The 23380-nt window shown below is 38.3% G+C and overlaps 1 protein-coding gene across 2 annotated transcripts in view; it reads left to right on the top strand.

Annotated features, from left to right (window-relative positions):
- The window catches only part of FAM185A (family with sequence similarity 185 member A), a 50965-nt gene that overhangs the window by 24347 nt on the left and 3238 nt on the right, over window positions 1–23380 (top strand). The window contains exons 5-7 of one of the 2 annotated variants that reach the window (XM_050908186.1): window positions 1517–1558; window positions 11917–12012; window positions 14304–14438. In XM_050908186.1, the coding sequence (XP_050764143.1) occupies window positions 1517–1558; window positions 11917–12012; window positions 14304–14438 (273 nt within the window). The remainder of the gene's footprint in view (window positions 1–1516; window positions 1559–11916; window positions 12013–14303; window positions 14439–23380) is intronic. The other variant, XM_050908190.1, reaches the window with a different exon arrangement.

The raw sequence follows: 23380 nt of genomic DNA, 5'->3' as shown, positions 1-23380 counted from the left end.
AACAGACCAGCAAATCCGCAAGTCCCAGGGGCTATATTCAGACAGAGTATAATCTAGCTTCAGTTCCATGGGAGTTGCTAGCTGACAAAACCCTAGGCTTTTTTTGTAGGTGGTACAAAAATAAGCACTAACCATGATAAAATGGGGAAAAGGGTGGGATAATTATTGTGTGCCTTTTAAAAACAGCAAACAGTAAAGCGAAACGTCTTTCAAGTTCATTGAAATATGGTTTTGTTTTGACTCTGATTTTCAGAAGCCGTAAGTATTTTGTACAGTACGTGCTTGAAATGATGAATTTAAGACTATTGATGATAGGCTGCTTTTCTAGCTTTCCGCCCTTGGACCACTAAGAAAAACACTACAGGTCATACACAGTGGAATGCATTCTACCCTAATGGTTGTTTACTACTGTGTAATTACAGAAGATAGGAGCAGAGCTTGATCCATTTGCAATTTTTAAAGGCCTCTTCCAAAAGATCTGAAAATTTTTGTGAATAATGTGTATTACTAAACTGGACTCAATTACTGTGATCAACCTTGTTATCCTCCTGGGAGGATGAGTGTGTGGCAGGAATGACATGTTGTGGTTTAGTTTTTTTAATTTAAAGCATTTTTTGTGAGGCAATTATACATGTGTAACATATATGGAACTATGGAAGTTTCTACCAACTTTGTTAGACTATTAGTAGTATAGATGGCTTTTCTGTTATGAGGTACATCTGTCCTCCTTCCAGACTCTCTTGGTGCCATAGGTAAAGGGGAAGAGTGTGTATTTTGAGATTTTAAGGCTAAAACACCAGTGTCTGTTCAAAGTAATGCAAGTTCAGTAGGAAACCATTCTACATTTTGTGCCTTACACACTTTTTTGTTCGATGTTCTCCAGTTTCCCCAACACACTCAGATCTCACTGAAGTCAATGACAAGCATTGACAAGGGGTCATCATGCACATAAGAATAAGTTTGGAGGGAGTAGGTAATGTTCAGTGAGTCCAGGAAGTAGCCTTTGAGGACAAAGCAAAAAATCCCCTCTGGTGGGGGTGGGGGGGCATGTATGTATGTATATAAAAGAGGAAAATAGAAACTGTTTATGTTAGTCATCTTATTAAACTGCTTAAATCATCCATAGTGCTGTTGCAGGCATCAGAGCAATTAAAAAAAAAAAAAATTGGCCCAAAATAAAGTAAGAAAATATTGTGCTTTAGCCTCACAATGCCCCTCTGCTTTTGTCTCCTTCACATCCAATCTGTGTCTTTAAGCTTTACTCAGAGTGGTTTTTTTGTCTGGAATCACTTCATTGTTACCCACACGTGTTGAGATTTTTGTTTGTAAAGCGATAATATTCAAGCAATATAACTGGTATATGCTATTTTGCTTTTATATGCAAATCAGATATACTACTACAGCTATAATGCCCTTGTATAGGATCACATTACTTTAGCCTTTGTTACGATTTCAGAAACCAGTTAAATAATATGCTTGTAACACTTTTTTCCCCCCCCTTTTCTTTTCCTAATAGGTAACACCAGCCTTCAGACCAAAACAGGGAGTATCACAGTAGGTAGGTTCTACCTTGTCCCTGAGATATCTCTTTTCTCACTCTTCCCTTCTCCTTTCTAAAGGCTAAATACTCACAGGGAAAGTAAAAAGGAGGTGATTCCTCACAGACGTTTCTGCCCTCTTTTCTTTTCAGGAGTAGCACTGATAGCTGTGTAGCTGATGGAGATCATTTCCAAACTTGACTGTCAGCCTTTTGCAGTTGGGCAACGCACAGTGTCTAGCTTTTGATACCACAATGCCCGCGGGGCTTTGCACAAGTTAGACTGAGTCTAGGTGTCGTCTTTTAGATTCAGATGGGATAAAAGGACACGAGAAAAGACTAAGCATGCATCAAATGCAATCATTTTGCCTTTAACCTAGTTCTCTATCTTACATTTGTTGATATTAATGATTAGCTATGTTTAATTTTTATATTACAAAGCATTAATCATTGAAGTATTACATATTGGGGGGGGAAGGCTTGTGATAATTTAAACAATGTTTCCAAACTATTACGCTAATCATTGTTTTCCCTTCAGAAGTAAAAACAGCTCATAAATTTTCTTTCAGGAACTTGAGCTTTTATACAACATGATAACTTGGAGTTATTGATAATGGTATACATAATATCAGTTGCATTATTCTAGGAAAATATTAGGGCCCCTTCTTTGACCATTTTATAGTACATCAACACAAAAGTGAGAAACTCAAATTCTAGTTATTTCTATGGCAGAAAATTGAAGTAACAGAATCATAGACAAGGCTCAGTGTCTCTTGAATGTACATAGAAGAATTTCCCCTTCTGTAAATAAAGTTGGTTACAGGCCCAAATCTCAAAGACTTCTGCTAATGGTAGTAACCATAGTCACTCACTAAGCATTGTTCAGGGACGAGCTGTACTGTTACAACTCTTCTTATGTTACTAAGAGCTCTATATTAACATTCCTGGAAAATGAATGCAATACATATTCTTATGAATTAGTCATTAAACCACAGAATTAAATTAAGCTTGCTAGTCTGTTTTTTCTTCTGTTAAATAAACTCATAGAATATGAAGAGTGTTTAAATAAAGGTTTCTTAACACAGGAGGTAGCTTTTTCCATCAACAGATGATGATTATTTTCCTTAATTAACTAGGTTCAGCTTAAACATTGACACATCTTACAGTTGAATAAACTTTATTTTTCAAATTTCAGTCCTGAAAGCACTAGTTAGACTTAATCTTTTCCTGAAGAGCATTAAACATCCTTTAGATTTTGACGGATTTTTCCAGAGGCAAATAACTTCTAAGATCCAGTGGTTCAACTCTAAAAGCTTGAGAAAGAAAACGTGAAGTTTTAAGTGAAAGGTTTTTGTGTATGAGAAACTTTTGCCACAAGATAGTTGGTTGGATTGCCAGAGACCTGACAGGGATTTGCTGATAGAAATAGGAAGAACAACTCAGATCTTCCAGCTTCTCTGGCTGAGTTTTCATAGGGGCATAGTTATTATTTCACTGGAGGCAGAATTTTATCAGTTAACTGAAAAAATGCACTCATCTCTAGATTTTGGGGATGTATCCTTAGCTTTTCAGAGATTTATTTACAAGTCAAACTAAAACATAGTTGAGAATGCTGGATTTTTTTTTCAAAATATTTTTGGGGAGATACAAGTGACTGTATTGACAGTTTCTTATTCTTGTATAATTCTGCATTAAAACAGGAAACCAATGCTGTTGTCTCTCACCCTCTTTAATTTTCTGCTTGATTTGTTTTTTTATTTTGATATTACTTGTTTGTGTAAATCTATTTTTATTTTTTGAAGACTCTGTCCAAAATTCAGTCCAATTTTAAGCGTCTGGCATATGGCAGTGTTTCACACTGACATTGTTAAAATATGAAAGTAGGGATTATTCCTTTTTCTTTTTCCCAATACTGTGAGCTTTGTTAGTCACAGACCAATTGTTTTCCAACCCTATACAAGAAGCTTCCTACTTCTAACAAATGATCTATGGGTTTTGAATGGGTTTTAATTTAAAACAACCAGACCTATTTTTACTTCTAGTTTAAGTTACTACTTAAAATAGTCATTAGGATCTGAATAATCTTACAAAAAGTAATGGAGTACTTTGTTTTTAGAACTAGCTTAATCTTTTAAATTTTTATTTGGTAAATTCATAGGAAAACTCAGGTTGGAAGAGACCTCAGGAAGTTGCAGAATCACAGAAGGGTTGAGGTTGGAAGGGACTTCTGGAGGTCATCTTGTCCAGCCCCCCTGCTCAAGCAGTCTCTAGTCTCCAACCTCCTGCTCAAAGCCATGCCAACTGTGAGGTTGCTCAGGGCTTTATCCTGTGGTCATGAAAACCTCCAAGGAAGCAGACTGTACAGCCTTTCTGGGCAAACTGTTCCACTGCTTGACTGTCCTTAGGGTGAAAAAGATTTTCCTTCTATCCAGACTGCAACTCTCTTGTTTCAGCTTACATCTGTTGTCTATCATGCTCTCATCATGCAGTGCTCTGAGGAGCCTGGCTTTGTTGTCTTGATCACCTCCTTGCAGATACTAGGGGGCTGCTGTCAGGTCCTGAAGTGGTCTGTTCTCCAGGCTGAGCAAGCCTTCATCCCTCAGCCTCTCCTGATGGGGAAGGTGCTTCACGCCCTGACTATCTTGGTGCTTCTCTGCTGAATTCACTCCAGTTTATTGATGTCTCCCTTCTCTTGGGAGCCCCGACATTGGATGCGGTATTTTAAGTGTGGTCTAATAAGTGCTGAGTAGAGAGAGATAATCCCTTCCTTCATACACTGGCCATGCTGGAGTTAATACTGCCAAGGATACTGTTGGACTTCTTTTTTGCCAGGGCACACTGCTGGCGCATGTGCTAGAATTTGCTTATTTCTCAGTGTTATTGGTATGGTCTGATTATGTATTCTCTACTCTGCTGCCAAGCCAAATTTTCCCCTACCAGCTCAAAAAAAAAAAAAATTGTTTTTCCTTGCTGGATTACTTATGTTTAACCCAATTATGCATTGAAGAAATTAATCTTCTGTGTTTGGTATAGTCAGAAATTATAAAGCTTATGGTGGTGGTTTTGTTTTACAGGGGAGGAAACAACCTTAACCAGCTTATGGGCAGCAGGGACTTACTCTGGCAAGGAAAACTGTATATTGAGATTCAAGAAACTCTAACTTTTTTTTAAATATGTCCATGTCAGTTTGTCTTATTCTGCTAATTTCTTTCTTCAGTAACCCACACTAGATGACCTGAAGGCTTCAGTGACTTGCTGTGTGATGAGAGAGTGTTGTCATAAGGCAATTCCCTAGTACTGAGAGAAAACACCAGAGTTTTATTTTAAGAAGGGAATCAATTATAGAAAACAACTATGGTATTTAAGACAGTTTTGGATAACTGAAAAATAAAACAATAAACAACTTAGTGTTTAGAAATAATGCTGCATCTGAGTTTTTGTCTTGAGGATTCAGTTTTTAATGTGATCTAGGGAATTTTTAAATTAACCTTATTTCTGAATTCCATTAAAGGCATTTACTGTACTTCATAAAGTATAGTTCTTCAGTATTTAAAAAAAAAAAATCTGTGTACACACTTGTCTGTTAATAAGAATTAGTTCTGTTGATCTAGTCTTTGCCATCTGCTTTAAGTATGTTAATGTTCTGGCTCTCATTTTAAGTTGTCCTTCATCTTCCAACCTTGTATCTCAGAACTTGACCTTCTTCTGTGCTCTGCCGATGACAGACCTGTAATTTTTTTCCCTATCGTTCACATGCTTTCTTCCACACCATCCTATACGAAGGGTGCTGCTCTCCAGGCAGGTTGGAATCAGGTGCTTTTTCCTATCCATCAGGTGTCAGGTTTTGAAAAATGAAAGTTTAAAAAAAAAAAAAAAAAGTCCACTATGAGTTAATATCTGCTGAGTTACTGCTTGGTTTTATCATCAGTCTTTGTTTTCATTTTCCCCTTCCCTCTCTTTGTGTCCTTTTGAATGTAGATTACATACATTCTGGACAGAGCTTATGTCCTGAAGAAACTACTTCCAAAAATTGGAGCATACATAAAAAGTAGCTGCTGCCTGAAAACAATAGGGTTTTCCTTGCAGCTTAAAAGAATAAACTTTTTTACTTCTGTATGTGTTCTATTAGCAATAAACAATTTTGGTGATATTACATCATGTATGTTTTATAGCATCTCATATCATGGCACTGAAGATTCTGGATGTTACAGTAGTACTTAAGTTTGTATTGTATTTGGAGCAATATTTTATTTTTTCAACTCTTGATAAGATGTATATTTTATACTTGTAGAATGTATATCTTGCTACAGTTGTTAATACCTATTCGTTTGTAGGAGAAAAATGGACTACACCACCCATTTCATCCACAAATGGATACTTCTGTTCCAATATAGAGCTAACCAGTCTGCATTCCAGACAGTAGAAATATAACTAGACATCCAAGTATGATCCAATTCTAATAACTTCTAACAGGCAGTATTTTCCTACAGATACGATGTCTGAAAGTCTTTCATAGGGTGCCACAAATGGAAAAATAATTGATTTTTCTGAAAAATGGTTTCCTTCCCTCACTAGTTTGGGTGCACCAAAAGCTCTTGATAACTGAATCCAAAATGATCTCTTACGTCTCCTTAAGTACTCTTGCTATTATTTAATATACATTAGGTACATTCTAAGAAATGTGGTATCCTATAAATATCAGGTTTCTTCATTATATTTCAAACATACGTTTCCCACTTATGCCAAAGTTAATCGACAGAAATTTGGCTAATGAAGATTTAATTTCCATGGACTTAAATCAAGGGAACAAATCTGAAAGTCTGGATCTAGACTTATGTATTCATAGCTAGACTTGTATATCCTTCCTTCTTGGAAAGAAGAAGCTATGATATCAAAGAAATGCATGTCTCATGCATATTAAAATACAGGAATGTATTTAGTGTTGTAGAATACTATTTATTTATGTATTAAATCTGTAATGCAAAACCCAAAGTGCTTTTCCTGTTGGGATAAAATACCATTGCCAACTTAAGAAATCACTCTGTAGTTTGAGGTTTTTTTCCCTGAGGAGGTCAGCATTCTCCTTAAACGTACTAAAATTAAGGCTAACATTTTGTTACTACTCCTTTACAAGTGTTATAAGCTATGAATTTTGAAATTGAAAATGAAATCCTGAAATCCTATTGTTAAAAGGAGGCTGTTGTTTTTTTTTTTATCTGTAATAAAAAGTAAGTTTTAAAGCACTTGGCATAGAAAAGAAAACATAATGTTTAATGAATGTGTCTAGACTTCACTGAGTGGTTGAGGTTGGAGGGGACCTATGGAGGTCACCTGGTCCAACCCCCCTGCTCAAGCAGGGTCACCTAGAGCAGGTGGCCCAGGACTAGGTCCAGACTGCTTTTGAATATCTCTAAGGAGGGAGACTCCACAACCTCTAAATATACCAATATACATATACCTTGGTAAGATTCTCCTCAGCCTCCCCTTCTCTAGGCTGAGCAGTCCCAGCTGTCTCAGCTTTTCATCATAGGAGAGATGCTCCAGTCTCTTAATCATCTTTGTGTCTTTCATTGGAGACTCTCCAGTATGTCCGTGTCTCTCTTGTATTGAGAAGCCCAGAACTGGACACAATACTCCAGGTGTGGCCTCACCAGTGCTGAATAAAGGGGAACGATCACCTTCCTTGGCCTGCTGGCAATGATTTGTCTAATGCAGCCTGGATACCATTTGCTGCCTTTGCAGCACGGGTACATCGCTGGCTCGTGTTCAACCTGGTGTCCACCAGGACCCCCAGGTCCTTTTCTGCCAAGCTGCTTTCCAGCTGGGTGGCTCCCAGCATGTACTGGTGCCTGGGGTTGTTCCTGTGCAGGTGCAGGACTTTGCAATTCCCCTTGTTGAACTTCATGGCGTTCCTGCCAGCCCATTTCTCCAGCCTGTCCAGTTCCCTCTGGATGACAGCATGACCTTTTGGCATATCAGCCACTTCTCCTAGTTTTGTGTCATCAGCAAATTGGTGAGGGTACGCTCTGCTCCATCATCCAGATCATTAATGAAGATGGTAAACAGGAGTGGACCCAGTATTGACCCTGGAGTTCACTGCTAGTTACTGGCTTCCAACTCGAGGCTCACAGATGAGCAGTTTTGCATAATTTATTGAAACTTCCACAGGAGATTGTGTGGGGATTTCATATTATTGGCAGTCATGTTCCTGACTAGATGCACATGTCTCTTCAGAAGTTACTTCCACCCATTAGTCTCTTAAACATTTAAACTAGTAGATGCCTATAGCTAATTGGTTTGCAGAGATGATTAACATGGTATAATATAGTCTGTGGAAGAAGATGCATAGATATGGACAGTGTGGATAGATATTGAAAGGGGAAGATCCCATTTGATCTACAGTAGGTCAGAGGCTTATCAAGGTGAAGTTGTCCTTGGCACATTGTATTATGATGCAGGATTGAGGCATGAAGTGATTTTTTTTCGGAACAGAATAAGTTACCCAAAAGAGACTATGGCCTTTAAAACCAATGGATATAACTTTAAAATCTAGGTAGAAAATAGATTATTTAGAGGTAAAAGGATAATGTGGACAATTTAGTTAGCAAAGGAATTGTTTTCATGAGAGATTTCTTTGCTTTCTGTGTTACATCATTTGTTTTGCCAGGTCCGGATGGTGAATATGGTAAGGACTACTAATGATTTTTTAGTAGTACGTGCAATTAGTCTATTTAATGTATACATTTCAGTTTCTCATAATATTTTCCATGTGACAGTTTTAGAACAATGAATTAAAACAAGAAAACTGACCAGTCTTTATCAACAAACAATACTAGATAGCCAGTTAAGTAGGAATTAAATCTTCCTCATGCTTCAGATTTGTTGGAATCTTATACTTTCTCCTATCTTTAACCACATCATAATAAATATTTCGTGTTTTCCTATTGAAGTCAGTTTTGTCACTGATTTTAACATGAGGAAGGTCAGTCATTATGTGCTATTAGGAAAAGTAAGTATGTTTTTGCTTAGATTTAAGGAAAGATCACTTGTGTTTAATCCTTTCTTCAGTACTTGGCTTTATAAAATGAAGGAAGAAGAGATACTAAATGTTGCAAATGATGTTTCAGTTTTGTCACCTTTGTGGGCCTTTCAGTGATCTTTAGTTGTATAACTAAAGTTATACAAAAAAAGTTTCTCAAGTTATGTGACTTAGGTCTTACTCTTCAAGCTGTGCTTATTTTTCATAAAGCTTAGCAAAAACTTTGTCAAGGACATCTTGCTTCACTGCCTTTTTTTTTTTTTTTCCTGTACTAGTGAATTCTTAAATAGCTGAAGTTGCTCAAGAGTGGCCATCTGTTCCATTTCCAGTAGAACGATTCATCCTTGTATTTCCCCTTGAGCTGTCAGTCCTTAGCAAACTCTGAATTCAAACTATGCACTTTTTTCTTGGTTTTACCTTCAGTTATTCACATTGATCTCAGCTAACGATGGGTGTATATTTAAAAATAAATTGCCCTAGCTTTGTTCTGTCATAACTGTAAAATAGATATTGTCTCCGTTATTATTTCAGTTATGTATTTTGTCCTACCAGATTATGTTACTTAATATAGGGTAATTTTTCTTGTTGAAATATTTATTTATTTAAATTTGGCCTTTTTATATATAACCTCATCTTTGCTGTTTTTAATCCATTTTCTGGGTTTTTTTCCCCTTCTCATTTGTTTAGCATTATAGAGCTTAAACTTAAACAGCATCTTTAACAGACTTTGCAGAAGTAATGAGCAACTTCAAGTCTCTTGGTATTTGTATTTGTATCTAAGCATTTGTATTTAGTATCATATCCATAAAATTCTTTCCATAAATTGTATTCAATTATCTCCATAAAATATATTTCATGTTATTTCCGTAGATCAAAGTTAAACAGGTATTGTAATGTCAGCTTTAGTGTTTGGTTAATGCTGCCAAGGTTCTCAGTGTTTTTGAAACTTTGCTATAGTTTCTTCTGCCATATGAAACTTCCTATTCAGTGGTGTACTCTGGGAGTCAAAACCTGGCAAGTCATCCTCCCAAAACAGTGTTCTCCAATAGAAATGCGTTCCACTTTCCATCAAGGTTGTTTGTTCTTTGGTGGTGTTTTTTTTTTTTTTAAACTTTCTGGGTAAATCTGTGCCTTGGTGAACCTATGCCTACTGTCCTTTTCCTGCATCCTTTACTTATGTTAATGCCTTCTGCAAACAGAATCCAGTCTCTCACCAAATGAGAACTTTTTTTTTTAAATATATATTAATTGAAAAATCTAGAAAAGAACACTTTGTTCAGTCTTGCTGTGGGGCTGCTAGATTTGTGAAAGGCATCTTTCCACTGTGAAGAATCTCACAAGAGCTGCTTTTGCATTTGAAGAGTGGGAAGAGGAAGGATTCACTGAATAAACATTGGTCCTTGTAAAGCACCATCAGCTGGTGGTGGTGTACAGACTGTTAGCAGTTGTTCTCCCTGGAGAGGGTCGCTGTCCTATCACAGGAAACTCTTCTTTCTTCATAGTGCAGATAAGGAACTAATGGTATGTTTTGTTTAAAGCAGAAGAGTCAGAGGCTGGGTATTTCCTGTACGGGTTGCCAACAAAATCTCTGTGAAGATTATGTGGAGCCTTCGTGATTGGCTGTTACTAAATTTGATTGGGAATATCTGCAAAAATAGCTTTTACCTGAAAATGTCAAGCTATCACTACTAAAAATGTTCATTAAAAAGGTTGGTTTATATCAAATTTTCCTGTTTTAATGACTTCAACTTTCAAACTTAACTATTATGAACAACCTTTAAAAAAGTCATCAATAAAATGTTTCATTGTCGCTCACACAAGCAAAACCTTTTTTCCCAGTTCATTAATTTCAATTAATGAAGAGTTGGGGTTGGTTTGTTTTTTTTTTAGATTTGGAACAGAACTTCTTTAACATAAAATCTATTGATATGGCAGAAACATTCACATCCAATTCTAGTTGTTACTGTTTTCTTCTTAGCCAAAGACGGTCTCAGTTTCTCAGCTGACTAAATATGGATTGGCCACTCTTTTTTTTTAAATTACTTTCCCTTCCAAAGAAATCAGTTTTAGCTGTGGGTTTAATAATCCCTTTCCATATTTTTACTGTTGTATGTAATACACTGATCTTCGACATCTGTGCTTGAGATCTGGGATCAGAAAAGCTCCAGATGAGTTTATTTGGAGCTAAAACTGTATGGCAAGCATAAGGCATTAATACTAGACATCCTTGTTATGATTAGTCAAGTTCATTCTCTCATTAATGTTTTTACTTTTTAAAATGGGAAGTTTCATTCAGGTTTGATTTTGTTATTTTAGTTACTTCTGAAAGTTTGACTGTGTTTCTTTTTCTGTGCACATCTAGAAACTAAGAAAAACAGTCTCTATCAGTATTTCAAGATTTCTTGCCAATACTTTCCTTTCTAGCATTGTATCTAAAAAGATATTTCACTGACTGCCTTTTGCTCACATATATCTGTAATTTTTTTATACTTCTCTAGAGTTGCTTCATAATTTCTTTGCAATTTTTATCAGCTACAGGTCTGTTCAGTAGTTCAAAAGTTAACTCTTTAGGACTTCACTGTAATATTCTGGAAATTCATGTATTTAAAAGTGGAATAAATTGCAAGTAATTAAAGACTACTTCTCAAGTATACAATTAAGGCTTCTTAAAGGCTTTCTATTTGTAAAAATGTTTCTTCAGAAAATTTTATCATCATAAATTTCAGCTAATAAGGTGCAGAAGAAAATGTAGGCGCCCCTATTCCAGGGCAAAGAATGAATGCTGTTTTCCTATGTCTATTAAAGTGCAATGGTTATCTCACACATTTGTTTAAAATTCAGATGTAGTGAATCAGACTTTACAAAGCCTGATACACAGTTCTTCTGTGTAACAAGATGTTACAATGCACAGCTGCTTGTTGTTTGCATGGGGTAGCTTTCCTGGGTAAAGATCTCCCTGTGCAGAGTCTAAGCAAATGAACTCTTTTGGAAACTAAAATAGATCTTAGTGTTCAAATTTTGTGCTTGGTCTTCGCACAAAGATAAATTCATCCTTGTAGAAGGAGGGGAATGTTGTTGAGGCCTTGTAGATGCTACAAGTCCAGTAACAACTGCAGGGCTATGGCCTTGGGACTAGCGTATGCTGCAATTCTGGACCAGGGAGATAAGTTTTGTTCAGAAACCTGTTTTCTAAGAGAAGTCTGACATTCAGTAAATGAATATAAGATACTTCTCAAACACAGAAGAATTGACAAAATCAGTTCAAAGTACAAAGAAAGATTCTAGCAAATTTTTATTTAAAAAGAGTGAATGATACACAAGTTCTTTTCTTTTTTTTTAGATTCATCAGATGGAAGCCTAGAAGCTTCTACACATCATGGGACAATAGATGTTTATGTCAGTCAATTAAGAAAAGTGGATCTGAAGTCCCAGAAAGGTTAGTAAACTAAAACAAGTATTTTTTGTGGCAGCTTATGACGTAAAAGAAAAGAGGGTAAGGGGGTTTTTTGTTTATCTGTCTGGAAAAAGTTTGTGATTGTTGGTTATCTACATTCTTTTTTATCTCATTATTAGAAGATGTATATAAATACTTATAATACAATAAACTCTGTCAGGGGCAACGATAATTAAAATGGATTACAGAATTTTTGTATTTTTCAATACTTTCTTTTTTTCTTGGCAATGTACCCAGCAGAATTCTGCAGAGTTGACTTGGATTGCAGTCTTCCTTTGCCTTGAGCATAGTTTACTCCATGATGCTGATATATGTATGTGCAGAGTGACAACTGACACACGTTTACATTTCTTTTTCCTGCCTTTTCTAGGTGAAATGTCCCATTATTGAAATTGGAAGGCAGAAAAACAAAAATGAGGGCCTTACCCTGCCATTCTTCCTTTTTTCTGCTGATTACTCACTAGAATTTCACTTCTTAGTTAAAAGTTCACTCCTAAAGTTGGATTCGTAGTTTTGCCATTCAGAAGCTATGATACTGTAAATGACAAAAGCCCTGAATACATCTTGTTACTCCTAGTTTTGCAAAATAAACACTACAGCATTTTTATATTTGACTTTAACATCATGTCAGGTACTTCGGATGGTTTAAATGAACATGGTATTTGGTACGCTTCTCTCATCTGTGAGAAAATGCCTGTGCCCTGTTAAAACCTAGCAGTTCCTCAGAATGGGAACAATGAAGGAAATGCATTGAAATCACTTGTGTGCCATTCTTCTGTACAAGCTATTCTGGTTCCATTGGTGCAAAGAAATTTATTTTTATTATTTCTTAGTTACCTTTTGAATCACTTAGTAATAAGTTAATGTCTCTTTGAATTAGTAGCAAGGAGGAATGTATTTAATAAAAGCTAATTAAAGTTATTTTCAAAACATTGCTGGACATCTCTTCTGGCAGCACAGTTTAGTAAAGGCAAAGTTGATGAAGTTCTGTTTTCATTTACCCCGTAAATTCAGAGTAACTGCTGACAGCTGCAGTGTAGAGAATGTCCCATTCGTGATAAATTAGCTGCATGTGTGTTGGATTTTATGAGTCACATCACTGAGCAACTCTCCAAGGAGGAGGACCCAAAGATGAAGACCTTTTCCCTTTCTTATCCTAAAGCTTTTGTGTATCCAGCAAAATTTAGGCCTAAATTATACTGACAGTTATTTGTTCATCAGGACTGTCACAGGCAAGTGATTCTGCTGAATTTAAATTGCATAGTTAGGGTTGCTTTCTGACTGCTACTTAGTTGTTATAACATCAGTTTTCTTACCATGTTCTGCTTCAGCTTTTGGGATGTATTTAAAGAAACTTTTTTATGTTTTTCTGAAGCGAATGTTGGAATTGGGCAAAACCTAAGGAGCACGTATACAGAAAGTGTATTCTGAATTTTGGTAGGTTTTTGTTTTAATGTGTAGGGCGCAGCTTCCAAACATTGTGATTGAGTAATTCCAAATATGACTAACGTGGGCAGGTTGGGGGCCCAGCATCTGCCTTCAGTCTGATGCATAGAAGCACATATTTAGGGGAAGCAGAAGTCAGAATTTCTGTTTTTAATCTCGAGGGTAGAATTATTTGGGCCACCAAAGCTGCAATTTTGCCAGTAGCTTACGTTTTAGTGATACATAGTCTAAACTGGTTAGTCACTTCGGAGACTGCATCTGTTCAAGGACGTGAACAGCTGGCCCTGTGCAGTAAAGCAAAGACAATTGCTAGCATTAACAGTGTGTAAGCGGCAGCTCATCGTTCCAGAGGAGCAGTTCTTTCATAATGCGCCATGCAGTGGCTGGATTAATCATCAAATCCAATCCCCTGTCCTTGCTCAGGAGTGTAAATATGCAACTAGAAGATGAAACTAAAGTCATAATACTTGTGAGATCTATTAGATTTGCTTCCCTTGACCATTCCTGTAATAAGATCCTCTGCCAAGAGCCATTGCTAGCAGTATACGTCAGTGTTAATTTTCATGTTTGCCAAGGAAATACTGTGACACCATTTTCTACATGTGACATACAGCATTCTGGTTATGATAAATGAAGCTATCTTCATTTATCCTTTCAGAGACAAAAAAGGAGGTTACTGTGTCCGAAGGCTCTTAAAAAAAAAACCAAACCAAACAAACAAAAAAAACCAACAAATGATGATTCGGTTCAAGTTAGCTAAATAATTGCCTGTTTCATGCTTTGACCTCAATGTTAAACTAACTAGCTTTCATTTAAATTTATACCAGGATCTATTACAGTCAAGGTACCTGCCTCTCTCAAAGCCTATTTACAGTTGTCTGGAAGAAAAGTGGATGTGAGCTCAGAGATCCAGTTAAAAGAAACACAGAGTGCCTCCAAAGACGATCACGTAACTATAAGTGGTAAGGCTTACTAATCTTGGCTTCCAATAAATGTCTGTCTGGCCTTAGTCAAAGGCATCCACATTTCCTTATGAGTTTATTGCTCTTGGCTGCTTCTTGTTTCATCTGTTTCAGGTTCAAATGTTTGCTTGTGCCGTTGTACTCCCCGTGTTACTAGATGACTCTTTCATTTTGTTTGGTAGATGACTTGTGAGTGCAAACAACTGGTTCTCTACAAAAGTCTTAGTGCCAAATTCATCCTCAGCATTATTCCAGTGAATTTGTGGGAGGTAATCCAGGGTTGAATTTGACCCATTGCTTTGTTGGCTTAGACAGTCACGTATAATAAATTGCCAGGGAATGTCTGTTAAAAATATAATGAAAAGTTTTCTCTGCGTATCTCTGTTGGGTGGGAGGGGGAAGTAAAAGGGGTATATGGCATATTTATAAATGTACCGTATAAATGTTAAACAGTGGAGGATAGGCTGAGAAATGATGGGTAGGAGATAGCTAGAAGAGCAGAAGAAGCTGGAGCATGGAGGAATAGAGAGTACATGGAAAGGTGCCTGGGATTACTGGAAACATTCGTCTAATGCATTTAAAATTGAACTCGGGAATCCCAAGTCTTGCTGTTTCCTGCTTTAGAAAACAGTTGTACAATTCATTGTAAGGGTGTGTATTTCTCTCCTCCTCTCCAGACGTGTGTATCTAGAAGTTAAGGCTGTTGCTGTTACCAATTACTCAGTTTGCTCAAGCGGAAACATTAACGTAATGTGTCTGAAGGCTCCAGCTTTGTTTTTGAGCGTGTTGTGTCAGTATGACCTGCCATGATAGCAGACTGGGTGAGGCTTTGAGTTTTTCTTTGGTTTTAAACCTAAGAAGATATGCACAAAACTTCTTTTCCTCCCCCATGTAAGATGATAATCTCAAAGTCAGGAAATGTTAGCAGTGTATGTACATAATTGTAATATGTAGCCTGCTTATATAAAATAGTAGTCTCGAAACGTATAGGTGTATCTCTTCCTGCCTTGAACAGTAACTAGCATGTAAATTTACTAGTGGTTATTAAATACAATTTTTTTAAAAGCCATTGTTAGAAGTTCTCAGGCTAGAAACCTGTGGAAGGACCCCAGATTCCAGCAAGGCTCTATGGAATGAATTGCCTCAGCAATACAACACCACATCTCCCAGTGAAGAAGGACCACTGGCCAGTCAATCATCTTGTTATTCTGGCAACATTAAAGATAAGAGTGGTGTTTCAAATATGCACAGCTGAATGGTTTATCTGATGTCACGACCCAGTCCGTGTTTATGTAGGACAGTCATTGCTGAAGCGGATGCAATTTGTCAGCCCACCGTTCTGTATGGAAATGATCTTGGCTGTTGAGGCCAAAAGCAGCTCTGATTAGTTAACCCTGAAATACACATATCCCAAAGGCATGGAAATCAGCAAGAATTATGCAGAGGCAACAGCATTAGGCCACTGATTATCAGTTGTTTAAAGAGGTTACAGCATTGCACAGAAAATTTATTAAACATAGATCTAAATTGATCATAATACAGGTGAATGAAAAATAGACCCTGGAATGGATTTTCTGCAGGATACAATTCAGCTAAACTAGTGCTGGCCTGAAGTAATATATCTTCACCTGTCTTTATACCTGGCATTTAAGCATTAAGTGTTTTCTCCCATAATGTAACCAATGATTTATAGCAGCTCTCGCCTCCCTTTTCTTCACTGGTCAGTAAGAAGCAACAAACCTGAAGGGAGATGAAGTAGTTGGTTTTAACATGTGCTTTGCTCCTTTTCTTACCATTTTGAAAACAGTGCCTTGCCTTTCTCTGCCAAGTCAGTGACATTGCTTTGGCATGGCGAGTGAGGTGCTTCCTCCTTCTTTTTACCTTATCCCGTGGGGACAGTATATTCTTTCTGCAGGCCAAGCACTTGTCCCCTCATTCTCAACAATCTCTTCTTCTTAAAGTTGATACTTGAGAATTCTCTTGTACAAGTAGATTCTGAAATATTTAAAAATCATTTAATACTGTTTCTATATCATGCAACTGTTATCCACTGTTGAAGTTTTAGGTACAGAGTCTATAGCTGTCCTTCTCCTGCAACTGAAGAAATATAGAATAGAGAGAGGAGAGGGGTTTTGCCAAGCGGAAAAAAACACTGTGTCACAAGAGCATGGCAGTTTAGATTTTTATGCTTCTGAGCTCAAAGGTTAGTTTAAAAATAGATGATTTTTCAGAAACTGGCCAGTTCTCATGTGGATAACACAGGAACTGACTGCTTTCAGGAAGCTTTATTTGCCTCTGGGAATATTGTGAGAGATGTTAGAGAGGAGGCTCTCCGGTGGGAAGGCAGGTGTCGTGGTTTAACCCCAGCTGGCAACTAAGCACCACGCAGCCGCTCGCTCACTGCCCTGCCCTGGTGGGATGGGAGAGAGAATCGGAAGAGTAAAAGTGAGAAAACTCATGGGTTGAGATAAAGACAGTTTTAATAGGTAAAGCAAAAGCCACGCGCGCAAGCAAAGCAAAACAAGGAATTCGTTCACGACTTCCCATCGGCAGGCAGGTGTTCAGCCATCTCCAGGAAAGCAGGGCTCCATCATGCATAACAGTTACTTACCCCTGTATTATCAACCCTGTTTCCAGCACAAATCCAAAACATAGCCCCATACTAGCTACTATGAAGAAAAAGAACTCTATCCCAGCCAAAACCAGAACAACAGGGTAGAGTTCTGTGACTTGGGTAAACATGCACCTAGCCTATCACCTGCTCTAGGAAAGCCTTCCCTACTGCTGTTACAGCAGTTATGATGTATGTCATCAGCTTGCTTCATGGCTCCCGTTTCCATGCCGAGTGAGAAAGTCAGTACACTACAGTCCCACAAGCAGTCACGTCCAGGATTTTGCAAGGTAGCCAAGGAATAGAGCGGGATTTAGTCAAAGCAAGAAGATGAAAGCCTGGAGTGAGTGCTCTAGAGGCCGAGTGATGAGAGTGTGAAAAGGTGTTTTGCTCTTTTAGAAAAAGAAGGGACTTCCCTGCAAAATTGGGACACTTGCCAAAAAAGGGAAGGAACTAGAGAGCAGTGCCAGGGAGTTTATTCTTCAGAGTAATTTGCAAGGATAAGGCATCTGTTTCCATTGACATCAGTAGGCACTCTTAGAAGTAGTATGTATGGTATAATGAAATCTGTTATAAAACCAGATTTTTCATGCTAAGCACTGATCCAGCTTCCATTTGTGAAAGTGTTTTTTCGGCTGTCTAGTTTGAGAGTGCTTGAGTAACTCCAGTAATTTCTGATGGTAATCATGTCAAGGCATTCTTCTCCTTTCCCTGGCAAAGAGGGAAGCCCTTGCTGCTCGATGTCTGTGCCTTCACCGTGTCTCCAGGTCTGCCTGTATTCTTAAATGAGCTGATTTCAGAAGCCTGTAGAGATCATTAACTATATCTGGTACTATATATGGTAAGAGGAAGGGTAGCAGGCTAAAAAGTGACAAATATTTAAGCAGAAAAGGAGCTTAGGAGACTGTCATGTCAAAGGGGTTACAAACATGTTGAAGGGCAAGGTTGAAATTCAGATAATCTTGATTTATGTGCTTTTTAGGCTATTTTTCCAATAAGTCATTTTAAGTTCAAAGTACGAAGGTAGGAATAATTACCTGTGTGGTCCGAAGAGGAGGAATATTTCAATAAAAACATCAGGAAACAGGAAACAATAATGTTACACAGTTAAAAAAAATAAACAGTGTATTAACATGACTGTTCTGTAAAACTCAAACTAATCCCTTGGCTTTACATGACATTAGTAATACTTTGCTGGAATGTGTCCAATTTTGAGTACTGTACTTCAAAAAAGGATGTGGACAACTGTAGAGACTCCAAAGGAGAACACATGATCAGAGGCCTAAAAACGTGATTAATGAGGTAAGACTAAAAAAAGTGTTGTTTTTGTCTAAAGAAGAGAAGACTAAGGGAAGATAAGATGCATTTTTCTAGTACATAAGAAATTGCTGCAGAGATGAAAGAAATAAATTGTTCTCTGTCCACTGGTGATAGGACTAGAAATTATGATTTAACCTTACGGTAAAGAAAACTTAGCTAAATAGTAAGATAAACTTTCTGGTAGTAAGCACTTGTCTGGTGAGGCCATAGGACTGTCAGTACTGCAGATTGTGAAGAACAGGCTAGGCAAGCGTGTCAGGTTAAATACAGTGCATCCTCAGGAGGTTGCTTTCAGCCCTATTTTCTCTTGTCCTAAGTTGGTGTGGCCATCTGCTCCCACCCACTCCAAAGGAAGGTTATGAGGCGTGTGGATGGATAAATTTGGGGACTAAATGAATGCAGCCAGTGGGCACGCTTCCACCCACTTCCATTGCCAGCTTGTGTGTTGACAGGTGTAAGCTTGCTGGAAAAAGTCTTGCAGTCATTCAGAGACTTTCTTTGGATCCTTGTAGCTGATGGTGTCAATTTCCAAATGGAATTGTCTGGAATATAACACACACCCACCCTTTTTTTTTTTTTTTTTTTAAACCATGTAAATCTTCCATTTCTGTGTGGTGCCAGGGACTCATCTGATTCCAGATCTTTCTCCATCCCTGGCCCCAGTTCTAGTGCCAAGTTCATATCCAGTGGCAACCTTTGACCTGATGCCATCCATCTGCTTGGTGCTGAGTGAGCTTTTAACTTTGGCAGTCACATACTCCATCTGGTTTTCAGCACTTGCGTGAGTTTCCTTGGTAAAAGTCCCACGGTGTCACAGGTGCTTCTCAGAGGCTGTGGATGTTTGTCTTTGTAGGTTATTGTGTCTCCCTATTCTTACTTTCTCAAGTTGGCAAACCAACCTCTTCATATTTTTCTGTCCTCTTACAAAGAACATACCCTTTGGGAATGATTGTCCTCTTGCAAGTCGAGACATTCTTGCTCCCCGTTTCATCCAGCGTGACAACAGTTGCAGCAGTTAACAGGATTTGTAGCCTTTGGTACTAATCCCACCCCATCTACAGCACTAGAGCTTTGAGCCACATCTGAACAGTGTTCCTCTCAGAGCCATGTCTTCTGGTGACTGTGCACACAGGTAATAGGGCACCGTCTTTCGTGTTAACTTATACCTTCCCTCAGATGTCTGTCCTGGGGATGGAGAGGAATCTCCTGTTGTCTTCTCTAACCCCCTTTTTCCTGTGAAAATTTCCAATAGATGTTGCCTCTACCTTTTGGGTCGATCCAGCATCCACTTATTCTTTTGATCACTAGAAACTCCTTAGATGGCCTTCTTCCTCATGTGCCTCTGGAGAGAGTCAGCCTAATTACCAGATTCCATTGAAAAAATGGGCATTGATGCCACTGTCCTATCTCTGACTTTCTGGGTTTCTCTTAATAACTTCAGGTCTTTTCACTGTTTGATTCTCTGAGTAGATTGTGGTGAGAAGCACCTTTCTCCTTACAACAATCATTTGCTCAGGCATGCACTGAAATAATAAGGCTTTCATGTCTGTGTGAGGTTAGATCTGGATTCCCCTCTGGAACATAGGGGATTTAGACAGATGTTGCCTACTTCAGTGTCCTTCAGGAGTAACTTATTTCTCACTGCTCACAGAATGACTCCTCATACAGTAGTACTGGGAGAGCAGCCTATGAGGTGCTGTGGACTTACCCTGTAGGATTGCTTCAAAGCCAGTGTGAAAGGAGGGAGCTGACTGCATGCGTCTCGTACACAAGGCTTTACGGATGTGTTTAACTGCTTTTGTTATCAGAAATTCTATATTGTTTACTTTAAGGTAATTTCTGTGTTTTTAGCTGCATGGAGTTCCAGGGTTAAATACAAACACAGCTGAAGGGGCAGTGAATAATGTGAGGCAAGCAACTTGCCTTTAAAAGGGAAATAACTGAAAGAGCTTGTATTATGGCAGTCTGCTAAAACTTAAGTTTCTTCTGAAACTTAACAGCTGTTTGAGTGTAGCACTCCTTCTCCCACTGTGCAACTGACTTGGGTCTGTTGCATTCAGAGTTATGGTTCTGATCCCAGGAGTAACACTATCCGCTGCCGCGTCCCTCCCTGTTTTCTCTGTTCTCAAGGCACTTCTTCAAAACTTTCCTTCTTTCCTAGAAGGCATTTTTATTGACTTTTTGTCACTAGAATTGAGTGGGAAGAGCTTTGTTTTACAGTGTCCCTCTAAACACTGTCCCTCTGTGAAGCCTTGATCCTTAAGCAGTATCTTAAAAAGAAAAAACAAACGAGACCCAGGTTGTATCTGGAAAAGATTACATTCCTTCAAGTCAGATAGAAAGTTCATCCAACTTCTATAAAACACATTAGATGACATGCTGTCCTACAGATTTTTATTGGTTTCAGCTTGCATTTAACTCAAGCTGTTCACAGCCTTTTTGAGATATACCACAGTCCTAACAACACCAGTGAACAACATTTAAAATATGCTCCTCTTCGTGTGTTTTATGATATGAAAATAGAGCGCTCTCTAACTTCTCCAGTCAGGCAAGTGAATGAACAGTCAGTACTTGATTGTGTAAAGTTCTGCAAAGGTGTTCTCTGCCTTTAGACACCACACATGGAAAAAAAAAAAAAACAAAACACCTTTTTCCTGGGCGTTAAATTGAAAAGGTGGCCACGCAGCATACCAGTGCATCTATCTTCTCCTGAGCTCATGCTGTTGTCTTGACTGGTGGGTTTTGAAATGAAATTCCTTCTCCCCGCCTCCCCCCCACCCCCCCGCCCCCCTTCTCAATCCAGCAGGCTGTTGGCTTTTGTGATTTAATCGTGCTAGCAAAATCATCCTCAAAATCCACTTATGTTCCCACAGTATTCAGAGTCCAGGCAGTGAGTACAGTTAAGACCAAACTGTTATCAAAAGGTCTCCAACTAAACCTTGTTGCTTGATTAGTGCCTCATACACAAAGATATTTAAATATTTTAAGCTTGATTTGAACCTGCTACTGGCGATAGGCTTAATAACCTTAAAATAGTTTGAAGATCTTCATCCCTAGGGAGTGGAACTTGACACTCACTTTCCTGCAGGCATTTTGATATTTTCTGCATTCCCTTCACAGGCAAATCTCCAAAAGAAGCATAAGGAACAAAACATTTTTCTAAGTTCACATAGCAAATGCAAAATGAGAAACAGAGCTCAGACAACAACTGAGCTTTAAACAGCTCATGTTAATTTGTTTCTGTGTTTCTTCAAAACTCTTCTTTAACTTTTTAGCAAAAGTGTAGGAGGATGTAAGCAGTGCATGAAACTGTTCATTTACAGGGCTGATTCTGTGCTTCAGTGTTTGTTCCTTGTACAGAAGTACAAGCCATAGTGACAAAAACATGAGAGAGAGGAACTGGGACCAAGCACTCCAATATGCGCTTTCTGGAAATATATCTCTGCCCTACATTTATTGTGTCCTCTCTCCTTAGGGAAAAAGCTGTATTTTCAGTGCTCTACAACTCTGTTAAGGGATCAGCTGAAATCTTCCTTTACAATTCTTTGTTGGTTCATTTTTTTTGACAACTGGAGGCTATTTCCTGTTTTAAAATTCAGACTGATCTAATGTTTTAAGGGCTACCTCTACTTAAAAGACAGATTTTGTTTTCATTTCTGTTCTGTATTCTCTGATACAATACTATTGCAAATGGATGAGTCAGGAAAGGTTTCTGAGGAATTGAAGCTTCAGATTTTAACAGATTTCATGTGTAACACATTTGTCCAACTTCGTGATGATCATCATAGAGTTAAGTCTATAGTTAGATGGGGAGTAGAACTGTGGATTCTGCCTTACAGTAGGAATGATATTGAGACTGTGTGATTGAGACTGCTGCTGCCTGGAGCAATCAGGAGTGCAGAAACTCTAGGACATCCACATGGAGATCCTTGAAGGCATGTTGTAGTCTGGTAACAAAGGACACTGAAATACCTCTTCATTCAGTGGGAGAACTCAGACGGTGTTGGACTCCTCTGAAAATCCTGTGTTTCTAAACAGTACCTCAGCCTGCTAGTGAATCGATGTGGGTTTGGCCCATAACCTTAAATTAATCCCACTTAGAAGTACCAAAATGCTGAAACGCTGTTGAAAAGTTCTGGCACATAGGCTTGAGTTGTGGAAACCAATGCAGTGATGTCAGTTGGAGTTTCGCCACTGTTTTTGACGTGGCCAAAATTTAACTTCAGCTGTGTTACAGGTCAGAGCAGAGCATGTTTGCAAAGTTGCTTCAGAATCTGCTTCCCTGACATCCCTCATGCTATTCCAGGCTCAAATTAGTTCTAAACTTAGAATTCACTCAGTCACACGAACGCCAAAGTAATAATAAAAGATATTTTGTAAAGATAGACCAAAGTGAAGGTTGATCTTGTGATAAAGGCACTGATTTGGGACTTAAAAGATCCCAGTTTAATTCCCAATTTGGTCATAAATCTGTATAAATTTGGAAGGTCACTTATTCTCTCTTGGCCTCAGTTTCTTAATTGTAAAATGAGGGTAAGCTGAACTTTCTCCTTTGTCTGTTACACAGTGAGCTTTTCAGAACATGACCATGCATACTAAGTTTATGTGAAACATGTAAGAAGACAGACATCTCAGGGTTGGTTTTTTTTAAGCCATTATCATAAGAAAGCAGTAATAGTAGCAATGTCTGGTCATCTGGAAAATCAGGTCTTTCCCATGTCTCTTTTCTGTGTTTACAATGAAGATGAAAACATTTCAAATTATTTGGCCAGATTAATGTCTAATGTAGACGTATGTATTGGGTTTGTGTGGCAAGGTTTTGGTAGCAGGGGGGCTACAGGGGTGGCTTCTGTGAGAAGCTGCTAGAAGCTTCCCCTATGTCCAATAGAGCCAATGCCAGCGAGTTCCAGGACGGACCCGCTGCTGGCCAAGGCCGAGCCCATCAGTAAGAGTGGTAGCGCCTCTGTGATAACATATTTAAGAAAGGCAAAAGAAGTTACAGGGGAGTTGG

This window comes from Gymnogyps californianus, chromosome 1, assembly GCF_018139145.2.
Source record: "Gymnogyps californianus isolate 813 chromosome 1, ASM1813914v2, whole genome shotgun sequence".
NCBI classification, from domain to species: Eukaryota; Metazoa; Chordata; class Aves; order Accipitriformes; family Cathartidae; genus Gymnogyps; species Gymnogyps californianus.
Note: the sequence above shows the minus strand (reverse complement) of the source record. Positions and strands in the feature narration are given on the sequence as shown.